Source organism: Rhagoletis pomonella, unplaced genomic scaffold, assembly GCF_013731165.1.
Source record: "Rhagoletis pomonella isolate Grant_MI unplaced genomic scaffold, Rhpom_1.0 Rhpom_scaffold_00001, whole genome shotgun sequence".
Taxonomy (NCBI): Eukaryota; Metazoa; Arthropoda; class Insecta; order Diptera; family Tephritidae; genus Rhagoletis; species Rhagoletis pomonella.
In genome coordinates, this window is record NW_023458555.1 from 37,450,621 (window position 1) to 37,471,329 (window position 20,709).

General features: G+C 37.8%; 3 protein-coding genes across 3 annotated transcripts; 2 read left to right on the forward strand and 1 right to left on the reverse strand.

Annotated features, from left to right (window-relative positions):
• The first annotated feature begins 1,003 nt into the window (after positions 1-1,003).
• LOC118743867 lies at positions 1,004-8,614 on the forward strand. Its single transcript, XM_036476632.1, has 8 exons — positions 1,004-1,513; positions 1,625-2,084; positions 2,152-2,369; positions 5,847-6,705; positions 6,767-6,892; positions 6,962-7,326; positions 7,405-8,032; positions 8,106-8,614. Exons 1-8 carry the CDS (start codon positions 1,394-1,396, stop codon positions 8,351-8,353), a joined length of 3,024 nt encoding a protein of 1,007 aa, XP_036332525.1. The 5' UTR covers positions 1,004-1,393; the 3' UTR covers positions 8,354-8,614.
• Positions 8,615-11,736: 3,122 nt separating this feature from the next.
• On the forward strand, positions 11,737-13,530 carry LOC118743888 (developmentally-regulated GTP-binding protein 2-like). Its single transcript, XM_036476654.1, has 4 exons — positions 11,737-11,929; positions 12,223-12,530; positions 12,622-13,179; positions 13,257-13,530. Exons 1-4 carry the CDS (start codon positions 11,866-11,868, stop codon positions 13,416-13,418), a joined length of 1,092 nt encoding a protein of 363 aa, XP_036332547.1. The 5' UTR covers positions 11,737-11,865; the 3' UTR covers positions 13,419-13,530.
• Positions 13,531-13,641: 111 nt separating this feature from the next.
• LOC118743877 (nuclear pore complex protein Nup58-like) lies at positions 13,642-15,904 on the reverse strand. Its single transcript, XM_036476643.1, has 2 exons — positions 14,995-15,904; positions 13,642-14,935 (listed from the first exon to the last, which is right to left on the reverse strand). Exons 1-2 carry the CDS (start codon positions 15,733-15,735, stop codon positions 14,195-14,197), a joined length of 1,482 nt encoding a protein of 493 aa, XP_036332536.1. The 5' UTR covers positions 15,736-15,904; the 3' UTR covers positions 13,642-14,194.
• Positions 15,905-20,709: the final 4,805 nt, after the last annotated feature.

The following is a 20,709-nucleotide window of genomic DNA, read 5'->3' on the forward strand; positions in this document are numbered from 1 at the left end:
GTCCTTCACTGTTCTAATATACCACGCGGTTTTTTTTCGCCAAGGTATTCATACGCTTTTATGTTCGAACAAAAACCTAACCCAGATTTGCTTCACGGAAGTTATGAATGAATAAACATTTGGGGAAAATATCATGTAATACATGTAAACTCCTACAGGATTGTACTCTGTATGCCTGTGTATGTAATTATATTTGAAAGCAGCAACAAAATCACATTACATACCAATGAAGCACAGCACAAAATGTAATGATGGCAAAAAACACAGCACCAATTCATTCATAACTAAAAGAGGACATTGAACTTCTGCATGTGGTTCCTTCACACTTCCCTACAGACATACGTACATATGTAATGTGTGCGCGTACATAGGTACCAATCTTATAAACAAAATTACAGCTGAAAAAGACCGTTGTATGCAGAACATTAACAGCAACAAAAGACTGTGTGCTTTTGGGCATGAATGAGAGATTCGAAAGCTTATTGGCCGTTAAGTGCGCGGAGAACGAGAGTGAAACCGTGCTAAGGAGTGTTAATTTAAATTGGAGTAGAGTGTGTTCAACGAAAATGAATGAGGTGTTTTACCGAGTATATATTGGTTGTATTGGGTTTGAGAGCAACAGGCTGCGTGGCGTGCCGGCGGTAGTGATGGCGGTGGTGGTGAGTTCCCTTCGCATGCCTGCGGTGTAAGTGTATTGTTGGTGCCACCCATGCACGTTTGTTGACAAACAAAAGTGCAACACGTGCTGCCCAAAAGGGCGACATTTTGTTGCTGCAAACTTGCTTACTTTCGCTTGTAATCGTTGTGTTAGCGGAAGTGTGTATGTGTGTAGCAGTTGCTATATGTAGGCGCGCAAAACGTGTGGAGCGCAGGCGTCAGTATAACTGTAAATAACACCACAAGCTGTCAAAGCTGTCAGTAGAGTTATCTGTTTTTACTATATGCCACTGCGTGTATACATATGTTGGTATTTGAGAAGTGAAATGCTTTTGTAAAATATCGATTTTTACCGACCGTCATCACAGTTGGATACAATGTGAATTGCTGCACGGTTGATTCGTTTGGTGAAAAAATGGCAGAAGCATAAAAGTGGCTTAAAAATGTTTAAATAAAGCAAAAATAATGCAGTATACGCGTAAGGCGTAAACCAGAATAAGGAAAATTGCACAAATATTTAAGACTGAGTTAATAAGTAAAAAAAAAAATAGAATCTACTTTGGGGCGTGCAACAGCAAGTGAAATAAGCCAAAGCCTGTGGTAGTGCAGTTTATATTTATTTCTTCCTAATTTATTGCATTTTCTCTACGAAAGCGAATAAACTTTTGGGTAGTGAAAATATCGAATAGCAAAAAGCTAAGCATTTATTAAAATCCAAATTCAAAACGCTAGCAATATGATTAAAATGCGACCATATGTGCCATCGAATCGTATCGCCGTACGCGACTCCATCGACGAGGAGATCAGTGACGATGTGGATGATGACGTCTTCATTAAGGATGCGCGCACCGCCAAAGTAAGTATACGTAGACAGAAACATTAAATTTACACATAGTATGTACTGAGAATCTAAGTGAAAGTAATTAATGTCCCTTCTGTCCTCCTACACACATACACACACATACAGTTAAGCGAAGAGAAGGGCCTCAAACGTCCGCTAATGGCGCCGCGTCGCAAGAATGGCAAATTGCACAACTCCGTGCCGATTATGATGAAACATCGCCGCTGTTGGCGTTGTTGTGAGCCTTTTTGCTATGGCCTTGCCGCACTCACTGTCCTCATTGCCTTGATTAGCCTAGCAGCGCTCATTTTGACTATGTTCCCCATACCCTTGCAACGCATCAAAGTATGGCTGAAACGTGATCCTACAGCGGCCGAAGGTGTCGATTATGCTGCGCTAAGTGGCGGCGCTGTCCAATCGCTTACGTATGGCAGCAGCATGGGCACAGAATTTGTGCCCTGCACTCAAATTAGTGTACAGCGTATTTGGACGCAAACTTTTCCGCGCATGAATAGCGAGAGTCCGGTGCGTAAGGCTGATTTAGATGGTGACGATGTGGAGGATATCATTTTTGGCTTCGGTGTGGGTGAGTGACAGTTCAAAATGCAGTTGATGCTTTTGTGGTTATTTAAATTAATAATTGGATCTTCCAGATGACAATATCCAATATGAAGGCTTCACATTGCCCAAATGCAAATCGGCGCAGGGCGGTGACGAGGTGCCTTGTGAAGGTGGCGTTATTGCGATAAATGGCGCAACAGGCAATTTACTCTGGCAGACATGGAGTGTGGCAAATGTTTTCTCGCTGCTCTGCACTTTGGATATCGATCGTGATGGTCATCCCGATTGTGTGGCTGCCGGCCGGCTGGGTGTAAGTGTTTCGCTTCAGCGAAAATGTCGGGATTTTGGATTTTGTAAGAATAGGGAAAATTCGGAAATACTGAGGTACAGGCATCGCTAGCGTGCACATTCTATACCAGTCAAGCTAGAACTGATTGGCAGACGATTCTAATACATATTTACTTTGAAAAATATGTCCATACGAGCTGAGATCGGTTCAACACTGTTTGGGTGTGACAGTTGTGAGTCAATTGATCCCTGAAAATTTAAATAGTTGAAACTGTATCTGCAAAACTTGTATTCATGAGTAAACATCTTAGCTATCGTAACCCCAGTAGAATATTTGTAACTGTTTGTTGTGTAACCCAGCAGAAAATCTGTAATTGCTTCTTGTGTGTACAAATGAAAATTCATGGACTGGTTCAAGCCCATTTCGGGAATAGTTTAAAACCCTTTCCGGGTCATTTCGAAACATGTTGAGAATAATTTCCAGACTAGCTCATGACTATTTAAGGGACCATTTTGTAGCTAGTTCAGGACTATTTTGAAACTACACTCGGGGTTTTCGATTATTTTTCAACCATTTTGGAACTAGTTTAGGATGATTTTGGGACTAATAAGGGACCAATTCGGAACCATATCATAACTTCTTCGAGAACATTTAGGGACAAGTTCACGGCTTTTCGACTGTTTCGGGCCTTTTTCAGGACTATTTCTGGATCATTTCGGGACTAGTTCGGTACTATTTCGGGATCTGTTCCGGACTATTTCTGGACCACTTCGGAGCTATTTCGAGACTAGTTTACGCCTATTTCAGGACAATTTCGGTACTAGGTTTGGAGAATAGGTCAGGACTATTACGGGATTAGATCGGGTTCAAGACTAATTTGAGATCTTTTCGGGACAAAACCACTTCAGGACTCCTTCAAGATAATTTTGGGACTAGTTTGGGATCATTTCATGTTAATTTGAAACTATTCACGAAAAAGCCCCGAACTATTCTCGTAGTGGTTATGAAATGACTGGCTTCTAAAAATGAATAAAATGACTAATTTCATATAAATGTTTAATTTCTAACCTAACCTACATATTTACATATGTTTGTAACTGAATCGCCTAATGCGTTGCCAGTTTGTTTAATCATCAAATTTCCTGACTACCTGATACTAACGCCTTTTTTCATTATGTCTTCCAGCTTGATAAACTTAGATAACTTTTTGATGCTTTAACCATTTAGAGAAACAGGAGATAGTACCCAAAGACTAAATGTTGCCAAAGTGCAGCAAAAGAGTTTATACAATACAACATCAAAATTTATTAGCCGCCAAATTCACCTTGGCCTCTGGTGCTTTATGATTTGGTAGGCGACTGTTTGAAATAGTTGTCAACACAAAAATACTCGACAAATGAGGCAAAAATAGGATGGTTTCTTGAAAATCAAATGTTAGGTTGGAACTGGACGCCGCACACTCTAGTTGTGGGGGACTTATTACTGTAATATACCATTATATACGGTCGGGTATTTTATTCCTTCACTCGGAAACAAGTTGGAAAGAATAACCGACTGAACAAATTGTGGAGGTGGAAGAGTAGCTATGCCTACCAGACTGGTCTAGAAGTGTAGCCCAAAGGGCTGCTTAAACTTATTGTTATTGCGCCAGATTCTGCAGAGAGAACCCATTGGTATAGAACAATGAGCTCCGATGACGCCGTCAAGAACCATTACTACAAATTTTTGAGTTTCAAAAGGTTGTTGTGAAGCCGCAGCAATGACATCAGGCTACTTTCTGGTTACGATACTTGTCACAACCAATCGCGATTCCACTTGCACCAAATAGGTGTATTCAAAGAGTCGGAATGCCGGCTCTGCCTTGAAGGCAATGAAACTTATGAGCATATTCTCTGTCAATATCTGGCTTTGTCCAGACAAAAATTTATCCACTTTAAATTTTCAACGGTCGAACCTTTGTTATAAAGAATTCGACTACTAAGGCCCTTTTAGGATTCATTAGGGAAGCCGAAGGCATCTTGTCCACACTGGGTTAGGGACTCTCTCTTTAAGAGATACCAAAGATCCTTTAGGTCGCGGTGTCTTAGACCTAAGAACTAACTAACCATAGCCACACTTATCGGTCCGTCTGTGTAACGGCTAAATTAATCAATTTACATCACGTCACCCTTAAGAAGTGGTTGTATGCCTCGTTTATTGGCATCTCCGTGCCATGCATGTCTGGTATCCTCGCAAATATTGACGTTTATATAGCCCATTGATGCCAACGCAGGGCGGCATTGTTAAAAAATGTGTCTGGCTATCGACGAAGATAGTGACTTTTCCGGATGAAGGCTGAGTAGTAAAAGAGTAGCTGGCTTCTCGTAGTATAGGCTTGTAAGAGGGGGCTATCGCTTGGCAAACGAAAATACTGACCAATCTGTGAGCCTCTGAGTGAAGACTTACGCCTTTTTGTTGTTCCATCTCTGAACCATACGTACAGATCATTGTACCATTATCTGACATTGGTAGACTTCTGTATCGTTCTTCTTTGGTCGAGCCTCTAAAGGTGGTTTTATGTTGAAGTTTCCAATCTAATCTTTGATTCCACTAAGTCGATCCCAAAGTTGCTGTGTGCCCAAAGTGTTCGGTTTCCATATGCTGGCTTCTGAGGACGTTTTTTGTGGCTCCACAATGAGCGTGTAGCGGTTGTAGATGAAAAATCTTGTTAAGGCCTCGAATATACCCTACTCACCACTGCTTGCGAGCTTTTACATTTTGCCAATAGTTTTGTTGTTATTCCCTTTATCAAGAGCTTTTCATAAGACAAACGCTCCCAAAGATTAAAATTGGTCTGATGACGGTGTTGCACATATCATAGGTAACGTTTTCGCGTCAGTCCCCATTGCTTGTAAACTCTCTGCCCTACATTCTTTTTCAATTCGATTTGGAGTCCAATATAATGCCTCGGCATTTCGCTTGTGCACAAGATAAATTCTGTTTTTGAGAGCTTAACCGGTAGTCTGTTCTTGTTGGAAGAGATGTCATCCAGAGCTTTTAACATTAGGTCATAGGGTATTGGTGTACAGTACTCATTGCCATCTGGCAAATCCCTCTTTTTTGCCGACTTCGGTAGTCCATGAAACGATTAAGATGTGTCTATCCTTAAACAGATATCTACCCGTTTATTTCAACGCTGTACAAAGGATAGCTCTGTAGCCATGAGAACCAACTTAACTTGTGTTGTATTGTGAAAAATAATCCTATACATTATATAACATCCCTTGGGGGTGAAATTGTTCGATTGCACAGATTTATAGGTGCATACGTCAATCTCGTAGCTAATAGGCTGCCCAGATAAGCCAACAAGCGGCTACTTTTGAAGCGATTCAATAGAGGTTCTAGAGTACGTGAAGCCCTGAAAGACAGAGCTTTCGTGCACCTCTTCCCCGACTCAAATTTAAATGTATCGTCTTTATAGAAATTTCACTCATAAAACGAACAACTCTTCGCCCACAGATGATCTTCGCCATCAACGGCCGTAATGGCAACAACATTTGGGAGTTCCGCGAGGTTGAGGTGGAAACAAATTCGCCTATAGTAATGGATCTATATACGATTAACATCGTACGTGATTTAGATGGTGACGAAATATCTGAGATACTCGCAGCACATCTCGAAGAACGTGAAGAATCCAAAGCGGGACACATTAAAATCATTTCCGGCAAGACAGGTAAAGTTATACGCACCATACCAACACCTTTCAAGGAGGAAGTGTTCGTGCCACTACAAGTGCTCACCAAAGAGGACGGCACTGAGTTGTTGATGATCACTACAGGTGGCCAAAATACACCTGGCGGCGTTTACACAATAAGACTGCTGTCGCTAATGCAGTTTACAAGTGAAAAAGAGTTTACGCCGCTATTCCAAAGTAAACACACCGGTGTCATGGTACCGGCGGTGATTACCGACATAACCGGTGATCAAATTTCGGATATTGTGGTATCGTCATTCAATTCGACTGTGTTTGCTTTTGATGGCCACAATTCCAGCATGTTGTGGAACTACACATTTCCGGCAAGTGAAAGCGTAAGCACCATTGTGCCGGGTCACTTCAATCACGACAATGTGACAGATTTTATGGTAAAGTATAATACTGGACCCGGCTTTCCAGTTTACTATTACTCTCAAACGACTATATTGGATGGTAGAAATGGCAAACCATTGCTGGATGCGATGATGACCGACTCAGGCGGTTCGAATAGTTTGTTGGGTGGCGTTTCGGTGTCACAAACTTTTGGTGGCGATTTCTATTTGCATTGGCAAATGCAATGCAGAAATAAATACGATGCGAAAGATGCCTATGAATTCATACCAGGTAAGTTTTATTGGAAATACAAAGAGTTAAAGTATTGAAATGGTTCTTCTTCCGCGCTCAGACAGCGACATCATACTGCAGTCACGTGCGGACACATGCCGACTGCGTTACAATACCTCGACTGTACTTAAACTCTATGCGATAGCGCGCCACATCGAACCGCCAGGCGCAGTAATTTTTAGTACAGGTGAGTGTGATGCATTGGGTAGCAGACAAGACTCAAGTACATACGTTTTTTTTCGTTTTTCCCTAAAAGACGATATTGACGTACACCTTAACCACACACAACGCCCGCAATATGCCAAACAGAATTCGAAATCTCCGCTTAAGCATCCCAAACTTTTAAAAAAGCTGTTAGCCAATCGCGATGAACTGCTGAAGAAAATCGCAGCCGGCGCTAATTTAGAGAAACTGGAGCAGGAAGCGAAGTTTGAGACTGCCGCCAATTACAAGGGGAATCCGTTGCGGAGTTCTTTGTTTGACCAGAATTCATTGCAGGAAATGCTTCCGAATAACGAAATACCCGCCGAAAATATATATGAACCTGCCAAGCAAAATGGTTATGCCAACTACTACGCCGGTGGTTATGGCGCAAATGGCAACGTGCCGCTGCGTGAACTGGTATTAAAACATATATTTTAAGCGCACGTCTGCCTTCAGCCTATTCATACTTTCTTTTTTTGTTCTACTCCTTCTCAGCAAAAGGCCTACGAGTCTGAGACGGGCGCACGTGTGCCCGAAGACTACGACGCACTCTATGCCGACAATGACAATGAAGTGCCTCTATCGGTGCCGCAGAATGAGCATCCCATAAGGTTACGCACAAAGTATCCCGGCAATCGTGACGTGCGTAGCGATATCACCTCCTTTGAGGATGAGCAAAATGCTACGCAGACTGTACCCACTGGCGGTGTGCCACAAAATAGTTTGGAGAAACAAGAGCCACTTAGTTTGTGGGATCTCGAAATGGAGAAGGAGGAGCGTGATGCAATCAAGGAGTCGCACAAATACGATTACTCGTCTACGCGTGATGACGCAATAAAGAAGAGTAAGCGTGGTCGTCCCACGCGTGATGATACTGCACAAGCGCAGGTGGCGGAAGATGCCGAAACAACTTCGGGTAGTCCTACCACTGGCGCCGGTGAATCGGATGAATGGTTTTTAGCCTCGATCTCTTCAACGGGTGTGCTCTTGAAGTCGCTAAATGGCACACGCTCTTCCATAGATTTTGCATTCGTTGTGAATATACGCGAATCGGAAACATATCCGCCGCTCTTTTTGCCACAGGATCTCAATTGTGTGGAGGAGAAGATAAGCGCATATAAGAGTGAGAGCAGGATGTTTTAGGTTGTGTTTGCACACACAGGATTGTGTAATTTCTTTTTCTTCTATATTTTAAGGCTACACCCTGGACAATCTACGCATACTGCGCAAACAATTCCTAAAGCAATGTTTAAGTGATCGTCTGGTAAATGTGACGCCGCATGTGCCGCAATATGAATCACAGTTGATCGTGACACGCATCGGCATTTCGTGCACGTGTCGTACACTGCAAGCGGGAGAGGTGTGCTCCGAGCTGGATGATATACAGACGCAGCGTTGGACTGAGTACATGGGCAATGGTGGGCATGGTTACTATGCCAATTAGAATTAGGAGTTAGTTAAGGCGAAGATATACTAGTGGGGGGTAAGGAAGAAAGTTTGACTATGTAACTAAATTAATTTAATTTTTTCTGATTGCACAACAGTAACAACTTCTTTAGTTTCTACTTTTTGGGTTCTGAAATGCATTTTTACAAATTATTTTGTGTATGTCAATGTTTATTGTCATTGAAAAGTGTGTATTTTTACTTAAAAATGTCCTCTATGCTATACGCAACTAAATAATAAACAAGTTTTAAATCATCAACCAAGAGTGCCGTTTTTCACGCTCAAGTTCTGAGTTTTGAGAATAATTTTTACGTGAGGTCACACTGGTGCATTTGCGAGAAATGCTAAAACGCGAGCAAGAACGGTTAGTTAGTTATTTATTTTTCTGGGAGCCCCTAGCCCAATGTGGCCAAGTTACCTTCGGCTTCCCTAATGAATCCTAAAAGGGCCTTGGTAGACGAATTCCTTATAACGAAGGGTTCGACCATCGAAAATTTAAAATAAATCAATCTTTATCTGGCTAAAGCCGGACAGTGACAGAGAATATGCTCCGAAGTTTCATAAGCCTGGAGGCAGACCCAGCATTCCGACTTTGTGATCGTATCTATTCGGTGCAAGTGGAATCGCAATTGATTGTGACGGGTAATTTCTATTTGCTAGCAAATGTCGTTTCTGTAAAAAGGGTAGCCAAAGAGCCTGGTCTGTCTAAGGCCCCCATCGCTCCCCAGTACTTACTGCGTTCCGAGTGTACCCACTCAGTAATTATGGCTCGCGAAGAGGACTAACTGATACACAGAATAGTTTAGGTCCCGAAAAGGAAATTAGCGATACTTCACGTGCCAACTTGTCGGCGATCTCGTTGCCTTCGATTCCGCGTTGGCCTTGTACCCAGCACAGTGTTACCGTGTTTTTGGTTGCCAAAATTTGTAGCGTGTCAAAGCAGTCTCTAACCAGCTTGGATTTGCTAGTCTGATGATATGAAAAAATGACTAAAAATTCGCCTTTCAAGGTTTAATTTTGCGCAGTTTAAGAGTGCGACTAAATATTTCAGCTTGAAACACCGTGGGCCGTTTGCCAATGGGAATTGCAAGTTTGGTGCTAGCTCCAAAGATACCTGCACCCGCTCTGTCCGCCATTCTTGAACCGTCTGTGTACCAGTGTACGTATCTGAGATCAAGTGCAGGGAGTCCATTTGCCCAATCTTCGCGATCAGGGATTTTCACTTGAAATTTTCTAACAAAGCAGATCTCTTTAGTTATGGAGTCAGAGATTCCACATATTACCAACCCTTGTATCTTCCCAAGAATACCTGCATGAAGCTTCTTTGCGAAGAAGCCGTCGTAAGATAGCCGAAGTTGCAGCTCCTTCATGGCTGCTGTTTCCTGGATAAAAATATGGAGACGAGCCCATCCTATGGATGCATAAGACACAATCGGGCAAGAATGGAAGAAAAAGAAATTTTTGCAAGAAACCCGTAAGCAAGTTGCACAAGTGTGACGTCATACAAACAGCGATTCCGGAAAATTCACTGAGAGCGGAATAGCGGTACCGATATGGGCACCACCTTTGTTCTGTACATCATGAATATATGGACATATGTAGAATAGGTAGATAGATAGAGGTGTGCTCTACGACCTATTGTACTCTCTTCTCTTCAAAACACTTCATCTAAGCCAAGACGCCACAGAAAGTTCAATAGCGCCTTCGGGGGTAGGGAATGGATGTGCTCAAGCTGTGGCCTAGACTCCTCTCACGTCTTCTGCAGACTGATCGCACTCGGTGAGAATGTGAAGCAGTGTCTTGTTGGTCAAGTTACTGAGCCCGAAAAAAATCATTAGCATAAGCCTGACATATGTAGGTGACCCTTTATTCTGCAGTGCCCTGTAAGCATCCCTGTTAGGGAACGTTTTTCAGTGCACGGATGTGGTATAAACACTCGAGCTGGCTGGTTTAAACTAACTCCACGTCTCCGCCTTCTACTAAATTCGTCTTAACATCTGTGAAATTTCTGCTTTAACTTAGAACCGTTTTCTCATGTGGGCAACTTGCTGTCTTAATATATCATTTTGAAACTGGCACCAAGCCAATCAGATCGATCTGTACCCAATGTAAATGGCGCGGTAACATGAAAACTGAGTTATCAAACTACGAAATGACTGCTGATGTTAAGACAGCGATGGTAAGAAATTCGGCAAGACAGATGTGTTTTAACAGTACAGAATCTGTAGAAGGTGGAGACGCGTAGTAAGATTTTTACGTAGAAATCAAAACCAAACAAAATTCTATATTTGTAAAGCTGTGCTTACACGCATTTATCCTTATCTGACAACTCTCATGCAACGCCAAATATGCATAACTGAGCTAAAACGCAGTTTACGTAATCTCAGTCTAAGGTGGCACTGAAAAACTGGCCCTTCGAATTCTAAGCTTGTCTTTTGCAAAGCTTTGGAATCCCATTTTGTTGAACGCCGCCCCTACTTTCGATTAACGGTAAATTTAGAAACAGCGAAAAATGTGCCTCTACGGTGACTAATGAAACCATTCCACTCAAATTTTCAAGAAAATGGACTTAAAACGAGCGTTGCTTAACTAAACCTTATTTAGTTAATATATGTACTTATGTATGTATTTGTTTCAAACTACTATTTACAAATCAAAAGTTTCCAAATCATGGACATCCGTATTTTAAATCATTTACTACTATTTTGAAAACTTACCAAATTGTCGTGACCAAGTCCATAGTTCCTTAAATATTATATAATCTCCCGAAAACATAAAAATCTTTGAAATAAATCTCGTCTAATTTTTATTAATTTTCACTTGGTTACTAAAGTAATGAAGAATTGAAAACTTATATGGGAAAGCCATCGCCTTTGGAAGTTTTTCTAAATATCTTGAAAACTTGTAGTCCTATTGAAATATGATATATGAACGTGAGGTACTAAATTTAAAAACATTTCACTTGATATATCGTCCAGTTTATAAAAATTAACGTATACCCTAGATATTACCAGCCAAAGTTTAATTTTCCTTTCCTTTGTGGCCTTTGGCTTAGATATGAGACAACTCTCTCTCTGATCCAGTACTCCATGCAACTTTTAGCTGCAAGCAACAATCGCCTGATGTGAACGGTCTTTCAACTAATCGCTCCCAATGGAGTTGGGATGCAGCCAAGAACGATTACACCATGGGATGCAGCCAACTTTTGATTCAACTTAGTCGATGTTCAGACACGAAAGCTTTGTTGCGGCACATGCGAGCACAATTGAATTCAATACTTGAACAGTGTAAAAGCAGTCTAAACTAAAATAATTCACTGTGAATGCTTTTCGGCACGCGAACCATTCACCATTATTTGACAGTTGCCCATTTATTCAAGCCGATAGCAGCGACGTCGGCAGAGGCAGCGGCAAGCAATTTACAATCAGGCGAACGCAGAAAAGTTAAATTATTTCCAAAAAATAGACAAATGCTTTGTCAATAAAATAGTATATTGAAAGAGCTTTTAAGATGGGTATCTTGGAGAAGATCTCAGAAATTGAGAAGGAAATCGCGCGCACGCAAAAGAACAAAGGTAAGTTGGAGACGATCCAGCGGCCTTGGTGTGGTCGTGCTGCACGAGACGTGCGTGCTCCGCTGGCAAATGCGTTTTTTTGTTTTTGGCTCTAGCAGCTTACTAAATGCTTGTAGGTTAACAATTTTTACGAAAATAAATAAAATGAGCCAATAACTTTGCTCAAGTATAATTATACACAAGCATACTAAATAACTGACAAACTAAAAATTTATAGCTGCTGAAGATTTGACCTATTTTAAAATATTGTTTATTGGCGAAAAATAACATTAAAAGTTATTTGTCTTTGTCAGCAACTGAATACCATTTGGGTCTGTTGAAGGCGAAACTTGCCAAATATCGTTCGCAGCTGCTGGAACCAGCCAAGAAGGGTGAAAAAGGTGAAGGTTTCGATGTGCTCAAAAGTGGTGATGCGCGTGTTGCATTAATCGGTTTTCCATCCGTGGGTAAATCTACTTTGCTCTCTACGCTCACCAAGACCGAATCGGAGGCGGCGAACTATGAATTTACGACTCTTACCTGTATACCGGGTGTCATCGATTATAAAGGTGCCAATATACAGTTGCTCGATTTGCCGGGAATTATCGAGGGTGCTGCTCAGGTAAATATATCTACTTACATTCCAATACATACATAAATTGCAAATAGTTGCAAGAACTAATCATAAAATTTATTTCTTTTATTCAATTTAGGGAAAAGGTCGCGGTCGGCAGGTTATCGCCGTAGCGCGCACTGCCGATTTAGTCATTATGATGTTGGATGCCACAAAACCGAATGTTCATCGTGATTTGCTCGAACGTGAATTGGAATCGGTGGGCATACGACTGAATAAACGCAAACCAAACATTTACTTCAAGCAGAAAAAAGGTGGTGGCCTAAGCTTTAACTCTACTTGTTCACTGTCACGCTGCAATGAGAAAATGGTACAAACTATTTTGCACTCATTCAAAATTTTCAATGCGGAGGTACTTTTCCGTGAGGACTGCACCGAAGATGAGTTTATCGATGTGGTGACGGCGAATCGCGTGTATTTGCCCTGCTTGTATGTGTACAACAAAATTGATCAGATTTCAATTGAGGAGGTTGATCGCTTGGCGCGTGAGGCTAATTCGATTGTGGTCAGTTGTAATATGAAACTCAATTTGGACTATCTATTAGAGGCGTTGTGGGAGGCGTTGCAGCTGATACGCGTTTACACGAAGAAACCTGGTGCACCTCCAGATTTCGATGATGGTTTGATTTTACGAAAGGTAAGTTGAGTGGCGATTTAATACTCCCAACTAATTCTAATGTCAATTATTATATATATATATTTTTTTCATTATAGGGTGTCACCGTGGAACATGTATGCCATGCTATTCATCGTACATTGGCTGCTCAGTTCAAGTATGCGCTTGTCTGGGGCACCTCTACTAAATATTCGCCACAACGTGTCGGTATATCGCATATTATGGCCGACGAGGACGTAATACAAGTTATTAAGAAATGATAAATGCCGATGATATATACTAATTATTGCGTTGAGATTGTGTTAAATGTTGCTTTCGCATTGGCAAATTGCAGGCCTTCCCTTAAAACCTTTAATTACGTTTATTATTAAATCATACAAAAATATATATAATCGAAAAAAAATTGTTCAAATTCTGAGAGTAAATTATCTTTTATATGCAATTTGAAAAAACATTTATCAAAGATGGAATGTATTAGCTTGCTAAATGAAAAAGATGGTTGCTGAATAAAATGCTAAGCTATAGCAGATTTAGGCATGTTCTCATTTTCGTTGTTGGAGCTTCCGACAGGGTAGAAGTATGATTTGGTGTGTATTACTCATACTTTTTGTTTTAAGAAAGTTATAAAGAAATATATGAAGTCTTTTTATGCTGACTCACATTTAATAAATTTAACAAATTTTGTAAAATATTCAGCAGTGCATGCATTTAAAATTTTCGTGTTATGAACTTCAAAAGAATTGTATTTAAGCTTAGGGCTATTTTTGGAAAAACCACAATTTATAGATCCGCACATCTAATCAGACCTCAAGCTCAAATAAAACTTGTACTGCTCCCGATTTGAAAACAAGAAACTTGCATTTAATTCACTTTTTTTATTCCAAAATGATTGCAAATATTTACTAGTAAACTTGCTTCTGACAAAAACTACAAAAAAGCTCTGAAAATATGTAACTACAACAATTTTGCAAAATGACTGCCAATGCTAAGATGTACAAATTTTTATTTACTGAACTATTTATTTAGTTTTCCCCATTTATGTGGTGCCTGCTCCCGCTGTTCTCCCACTTGCACCTGCGGCTCCTGCGGACGCATTGCTAAAACTTTTTCCAAATGCGCCCATCGCTGAAATATTAGAAAAAGGTGTCGGTCCACAGGTGATATTTGTTGTGTCGACTTTGCTTTCGGGATTGTCGATCTTCGAAAAGACATTCGAAGTGTCTCGCAGACGATACTTTCGCAAGTTGAGAAATTGTTCCTTTTGTGTTTCAACTTTTTGATGCAGTTCCTGCAAACGGCCAGCTAGTGAAATAAAACTCTCATTGATTTGGCGGAAACCACGTTTTATATCCTCCGGCGACACCGTCTGCGGGTTGGTTAACGAACGCATGTGATGTTCGGTAAGCGCTATTTGTTGTCGGAAGTTAATCAAATCATGCTCATACTTGGCGACCAAACCCTGAAAAAATTGGAAAGGTGCAGTATTTTCGAATTGCAAACCAGCTGGTGTATCTTGTGTGCGCTGAGCCATTTCAACTGCCTGTATAGTTTTCGAAGTTTCCTTGCGCAGCAATTTTATTTGTTTGTAATTAGTGTCCACTGAGTTGGAGATCTCTTGAAGTGCCCATTGAATATTGGTTATTTCGTGTGAAACATTGGTTAGCTTCGAAGTCGATGTCCGTCCGATATCGGAAGAAAGTGTCTTTTGCGCTTTAATATGTGATTTAAGTGCGTCCACGGTTTTGGCAATTTCGTCGGGCACAAGTGTTTCTTTCACCTAAATAAAAAAATTTTTAGAGAAAACTATTATACGGGCGTATACTACATATTCATTACCTTTACGTCTTGCTTCATATCTCCTGCTTTTGGCTGTGTTGCACTTACATCAACTCCACCTAAGCCAATAAATGGTGTAGCCGATGCCGTAGTTGAGGTGACTGTTGGTTTCCACATTCCGCCTGACGCTACAGACGTGGTTGTTGTACCGAAATTCAAGCTAGCCGAGGTGGTTGTAGTTGCTGGTTTGCCAAATGCCAAACCACCTCCTAGACCACCTAAACCCCCTAATGACGGTGCCGTAGAAGTCGCTGCTGTTGGGGCAGCTGTGCCGCCTAGCCCACCAAAACTAAATGCTGGCGCTGGATTTGTAGCAGTAGTTGATGTAGCTGCTCCTCCTAGACCGCCGCCAAAGTTAAACGAGGGCGCTGCACTACTTACTGCGGTTGCACCAAATGCTGGAGCTGCAGCCACAGGTGTTCCAAATGTGGGTGCGACAGATGCTTGTGTAGCGCCAAAGGCGGGTGCTGCAGCCGCCGCAGTTGAACTAAATGGTGCTACGGTAGCTGTTGGTTGCGCGGTGGCACCAAATGCTGGCGCCTGTGAGGTAGCGGCTGCACCAAATGCAGGTGCTGCTCCGAATGCTGGTGCAGCGGCGGTGCCGGCGCCAAACGCGGGCGCCGCTGTTGTGGCTGCAGCACCGAAAGCAGGCGCGCTGGTTCCACCCGTTGCAGTTGGTGCACCGAAGCTGAAACCCGCGGCTTGTTGTTGTGATGGTGTTCCAAACGAAAATCCCGACATAGTTGTTACTTAATTCTTTAACTGAATGTACACCAAAGAAAATTTTATATACGTTTTGTAGGTTTTTTTTTGGCTTTTGGTGAAATAATTTAACAATTTTGTGGAACTTTTTTAATTTTACGCGCGTGCATTTGTGCTTATTGACTGAGTTTGACAGATACTTGCATCCAAATTTTCACAGGTGATGAAAATAAAACCTATTGTGAATGACTGAAATTCACGATATATGAAAATGGGTACCCGGTATGAAGGAATCACAGCTTCGGTACTTGGTCCTAATAGCGGTATTCTTACAGTTTTATGAATAATTTTTTATACATAAAATTTAAGTTAGTATAGAATTAAATTAAATGTAAAATGAAATTAAATAAAATTAAACACCGGGAGGTAAAAATTTGTATTAAAAAATTAAGAAATGAAGTAAGTTAAAATAAGAAAATCCAGCAAAACCAAAATTATATGAATAGTAATGAACGTCTATAAAATTAAATATTAAAAAACAAATATAGTTAACATATTATCTAATAAAATCGAAAAAAACAAAGCAACATTTTATGAAATATAGAAATTAACAAGTTAAAATGTAAAAAATAAAATAAGAAATCAAAAAAACCGTAATTACATGAAGAAAAAAATTTAAATAAAACTGAAAAAAATTAATTAAAAATAATTCAATTTATACTAAAACTCATAATGTATTGCGAATTAAAATAAAAAGTAAAATTAAATTAAGTAGACGAAACAGAGAAAGTAAAATTTTATAAAAAGAAGAAATAAAAGCATTGAAAATGTGATAAGTAAAATAAGGATATTAAAAAAACAAACATATTAAAAGGTTTAAAATTCAATAACACAAAAAAAGCAAGTGCGCCTGGTCCACACTGGAGAAGTGAAATTTACGTTACATATCCCTGCAAAAATCGCGACTACTCCATGCATGCCTGTAAAGAGTAATCCCTAAGGACCAAGGAATACTCCAAAATTAACCACAATTCATATAAAAAATATGGTCCTATTAACATTGCGATGTCCTAGGGCAGGACCATATACTCCATCCCTGCATTACATCAGTGTAGCACAAAACTACTCCAACATATTAGCAATGGCATTGTCGTTATATTTTTTCGTTTGTACACGCTTTTGTTCTTCACTTCTCAAATGCTTTTTCGAAATTAATAAAAACCAAGACAAAAATTAAAAATTACGGTATTCGAACCCGAACATGCTGGGAGCTAAGAACTAACAGCGAGCATCTCTACACGTTCAGCTACAGCCAGACATGCAAATGTGCTTTCAAATGCTCAACTTCAATCACGTTTCGTTAAAACACGAGCAGTGATCGGATAACAAACAATAAGCTGGCGCAGAGACACGAGTTGGTCCGCTACAGCATGACAGAGGAACACTTTTGTAAGTACTCCAATTTACCACAAATAGACTACATGTTGCAGGGATCTAGTCCGTTCTAATATCGATAATAAAATTAATAAAAATATCGATAACAGAATAGATAAAAATATCGATAAAAACATATATCATAAAATCGATAAAAAATATCGATAAAACATGATAACAACATCGATTATTATATCGATACAAATATGGATAACAGATAAATATGTTCATAAATATATTAATAACAATATCGTTTTTTTATATAAATAATAATATCGATTATTACATCGATAAAAATATATTTAAATATATCGGTAACAAAATCGATTAAAAATTATACACATAGATATCAGTATCAATAAGTATACAGAAAACAATATCGATAGCAAGATGGATAAATATTACGAAAATTCCGAAATAGTCTCCTGATTTAGTCCCGAGAATTCCGAAAATAACATTACCATTATATTACTCTCTATTCCTCTATCTTCATCTTAACTTTTATAGGTATCCTCACCCTCTCCTTACCTTTATATCAATCTTTATTCCTTTATCTTCCTTTTTACTTGTTTCGGTATCCTCATCCTCATCCTTCTCTTAATGTTTATCCTTATTTTTGGCTTTATGTTTTTTATTTTCTTCATCTTAAAATTTCTGTTTTAACTTTGTGCCGTTTTTCCATGTGTGCCACTTGCTGTCGATAGCAGCAACAAATTTGCGACTTACGATATATACAAATGTCCTACGATGCAGCGATTCTATCATTCTTGCATATGTCCATATATTATACCTGACATAAGACGACGCACAAATTTGGTGTGAGATTTGGTTTTGGGCGGAGACTGTAAAATTTTTTTTACAGGTTCACACCCATCAGTGAATGAATTGCAGACATCTGCATTAACGTGATGAAAGTTTAACGTCGGAATGGTGCAATTGTAACCTACAGTTCAGAACTTTTGCAACCGGCTCCCAATTCCGCTTAATTCTCATCGGTAAAATATATTTACATAAATGATCTGTGGGATTCCATCTCCCAATATCTTTATCCGTATGACAAACTGACATCCCTAAATTGGTGCGTCAAGCGACAAGCAACCGTCAAAAATCCACATTCCCTTACAATTTGTATAAAGCATCCCTCAAAAACGAGGCGCTAGCGCCGAACAAATATAATTTTAATTTTTGACAGGGCGTTACGTGTTGAAATATAAGACTAAATGTGTTAAAAATGGAAGGATACTACATTCGGTCAAACCAATCTAACTAAAAGTCTCTCGTGAGATAATTGTCAATTCTGGCAATTGTTTTGAGAGCTCTTTTCTGTCTTCCGAAAGATTTCTTATAAGATCTTCTAACGAGGAGGTCTTAGCGGTATTATAATTGTCTATGACCAATAAGTTTTCTAAGGTTTAAATAAATTTAAAAATATAGATTTATTTTTTCTTTATAAAATATTAAATACTAAAAATTAAAAGAAAATTAAACAAAGAATAATTAAAAATGTTTCTAAAAATTAGATGATTAAAAAATAAATGTTCCTTTTATAAAAAACAAAATCAAAAAATTAAAAGATAGTAAAAAAAATATTATAGAAAATAAGATCCCAAAAATTAAATGAAATAAAACATAGTTTTCTTTTTATAAAAATAAAATCAAAAAACTAAAAGAAAATTAAATAAGTAATGAAATAAAAATTTATTTAAGAAAATATATTTTTAAATTAATGAACAATAAAAATAAAAAAATATATAAACAATCAAATCTAAAAATTAAAGTAAATAAAATTAAAAATATTAAAAAAGAAAAGATTAAATAAGTTCTTAAAAGTTCAATGAAATTAAAATAATATTATGTTTCCTTTTAAGCTAATGTAATCCAAAAATCAAAAAAAAATAAGATCTTAAAAATTAAATAAGAATAAAAAATATATTTTTATTTTTAAAACAATAAAGTCTAAAAATTAAAGAGAAATTAAAATAAGAAAGGATGAAAATAATATTAAAAAAAAAATAAGAGAAGTTCTTAAAAATGAAATGATACTAAAAAATATATGGGCCATTTCATACAATATTTACACCTCAATATTTTTTTTTGTGGTGAAATATATATTTTTTTACATTCTTTATCGAAAAAAGAAGACACCAATTTTTATATTTCGTCATGATATTCGAAAATCCAAAAAAAAAAAATTCCCGAAATTTTGAACTCACTGAGAAGTGTCTTTTTTCAATTGTTTGCAGTTAATAAACTATTTATCTGAGAAAATTAGTTAAGGTATCAAAATGTGCGTAATTACCTTGGCTTTCCATGAGAGTGTGAGATAGATTAAAATTAAAAGAAAATTTGCATTAAAAAAAATAATTTGTTTATTTTTTATTTTTTATAAACTTCATCATTTTTGATTTTTATTTTTTTCAACCGGAATAGTTGTCACACTTTATGAAATACACTGTAAAAATTTGAGAATGGAAACACAAAAACTGTAGAAGTTACGAGTTTTTTCATACCTGCGTTCATAAACTTGATGTAAAAATAAAAATCAAACATGATGAAGTTAATAAAAAAAAAAATAAAATAAAAATAAAAATATTAAATTTCTTAATGTAAAATTTTTTTAAATTTTAACCTATCCCACACTCCCACAGAAAAGCCGAGGTAATTACGCACATTTTGATACCTTAACAGATTTTCTCGGGATTTTTTTTCGGGATTTTCGAATATCATGACGAAATAAAACAATTGGTGTCTTCTTTTTTTCGATAAAGAATATAAAGAAATATATTTCACCCCAAAAAAAATATTGAGGTGTAAAGATTGTATGGAATGACCCATATAATTCTTTTTACAATAATATAATCTAAAAACTCAAAGAAACAAGCAATTTTTAAGCCAAAAAAAACAAAACCCACTTTAATTCTCATATACAAAATTAGGAGTACCATTAAACCAGATTAGTATGGGACCACCTCTAAGACACTGCCTTTCCGATGCAAAAAGAATTATCGAAATCGGTTGACGTGGTACAAAGGTATGCGGTACAAAAAGAATATCCCGACGAACTAATAACCTCCTCCGTTTTTGGAAGTCGGTTAAAAATATAAAAGTAAAAAATAAGATCCTAAAAACTAAATTGAATTAATAAAATCGTTTTTAAACAATGAAATCTAAAAATTAATTACAAAAGAAAAATATTTAATAAGAAGAAAACAATGTATTTTTAAAACAATCTGATTAAAAAAATAAGTAAGAAAATAAAATGTTTCTCTAAAAATTGAATGAGATTAAAAAAGATTTTTCTTTTTAAAATAATAAGATGTAAAAGTAAAATAAAATATACGGAATTTAAAAAAATTGTCAAATTAAATTGAATTAAAAGGAATGTATATACATTTTACACAAACAAATTTAAAAGTTAATAAAAAACTAAATTGAAAAATTAAAATTAATAATAAAATAAGTTCTTAAAAATTAAATGAAATAAAAAAATATACATTTTTTTAAATAATGTAATCTAAAATTTAACAGAAGAAATAAAAGTAAAAGAATTTGATCCTAAAAACTAAATGGAACTGAAAA

Coding starts and splice junctions, on each gene's coding strand:
- LOC118743888 (XM_036476654.1), top strand. CDS start 11,866: ATGGGTATCTTGGAGAAGATCTCAGAAATTGAGAAGGAAATCGCGCGC. Junction 12,531..12,621: donor TTATCGAGGGTGCTGCTCAG/GTAAATATATCT, acceptor TATTCAATTTAG/GGAAAAGGTCGCGGTCGGCA. Junction 13,180..13,256: donor ATGGTTTGATTTTACGAAAG/GTAAGTTGAGTG, acceptor TTTTCATTATAG/GGTGTCACCGTGGAACATGT.
- LOC118743867 (XM_036476632.1), top strand. CDS start 1,394: ATGATTAAAATGCGACCATATGTGCCATCGAATCGTATCGCCGTACGC. Junction 1,514..1,624: donor AGGATGCGCGCACCGCCAAA/GTAAGTATACGT, acceptor ACACACATACAG/TTAAGCGAAGAGAAGGGCCT. Junction 6,893..6,961: donor CGCAGTAATTTTTAGTACAG/GTGAGTGTGATG, acceptor TTTCCCTAAAAG/ACGATATTGACGTACACCTT.
- LOC118743877 (XM_036476643.1), bottom strand. CDS start 15,735: ATGTCGGGATTTTCGTTTGGAACACCATCACAACAACAAGCCGCGGGT. Junction 14,936..14,994: donor ATATGAAGCAAGACGTAAAG/GTAATGAATATG, acceptor TTTTTTATTTAG/GTGAAAGAAACACTTGTGCC.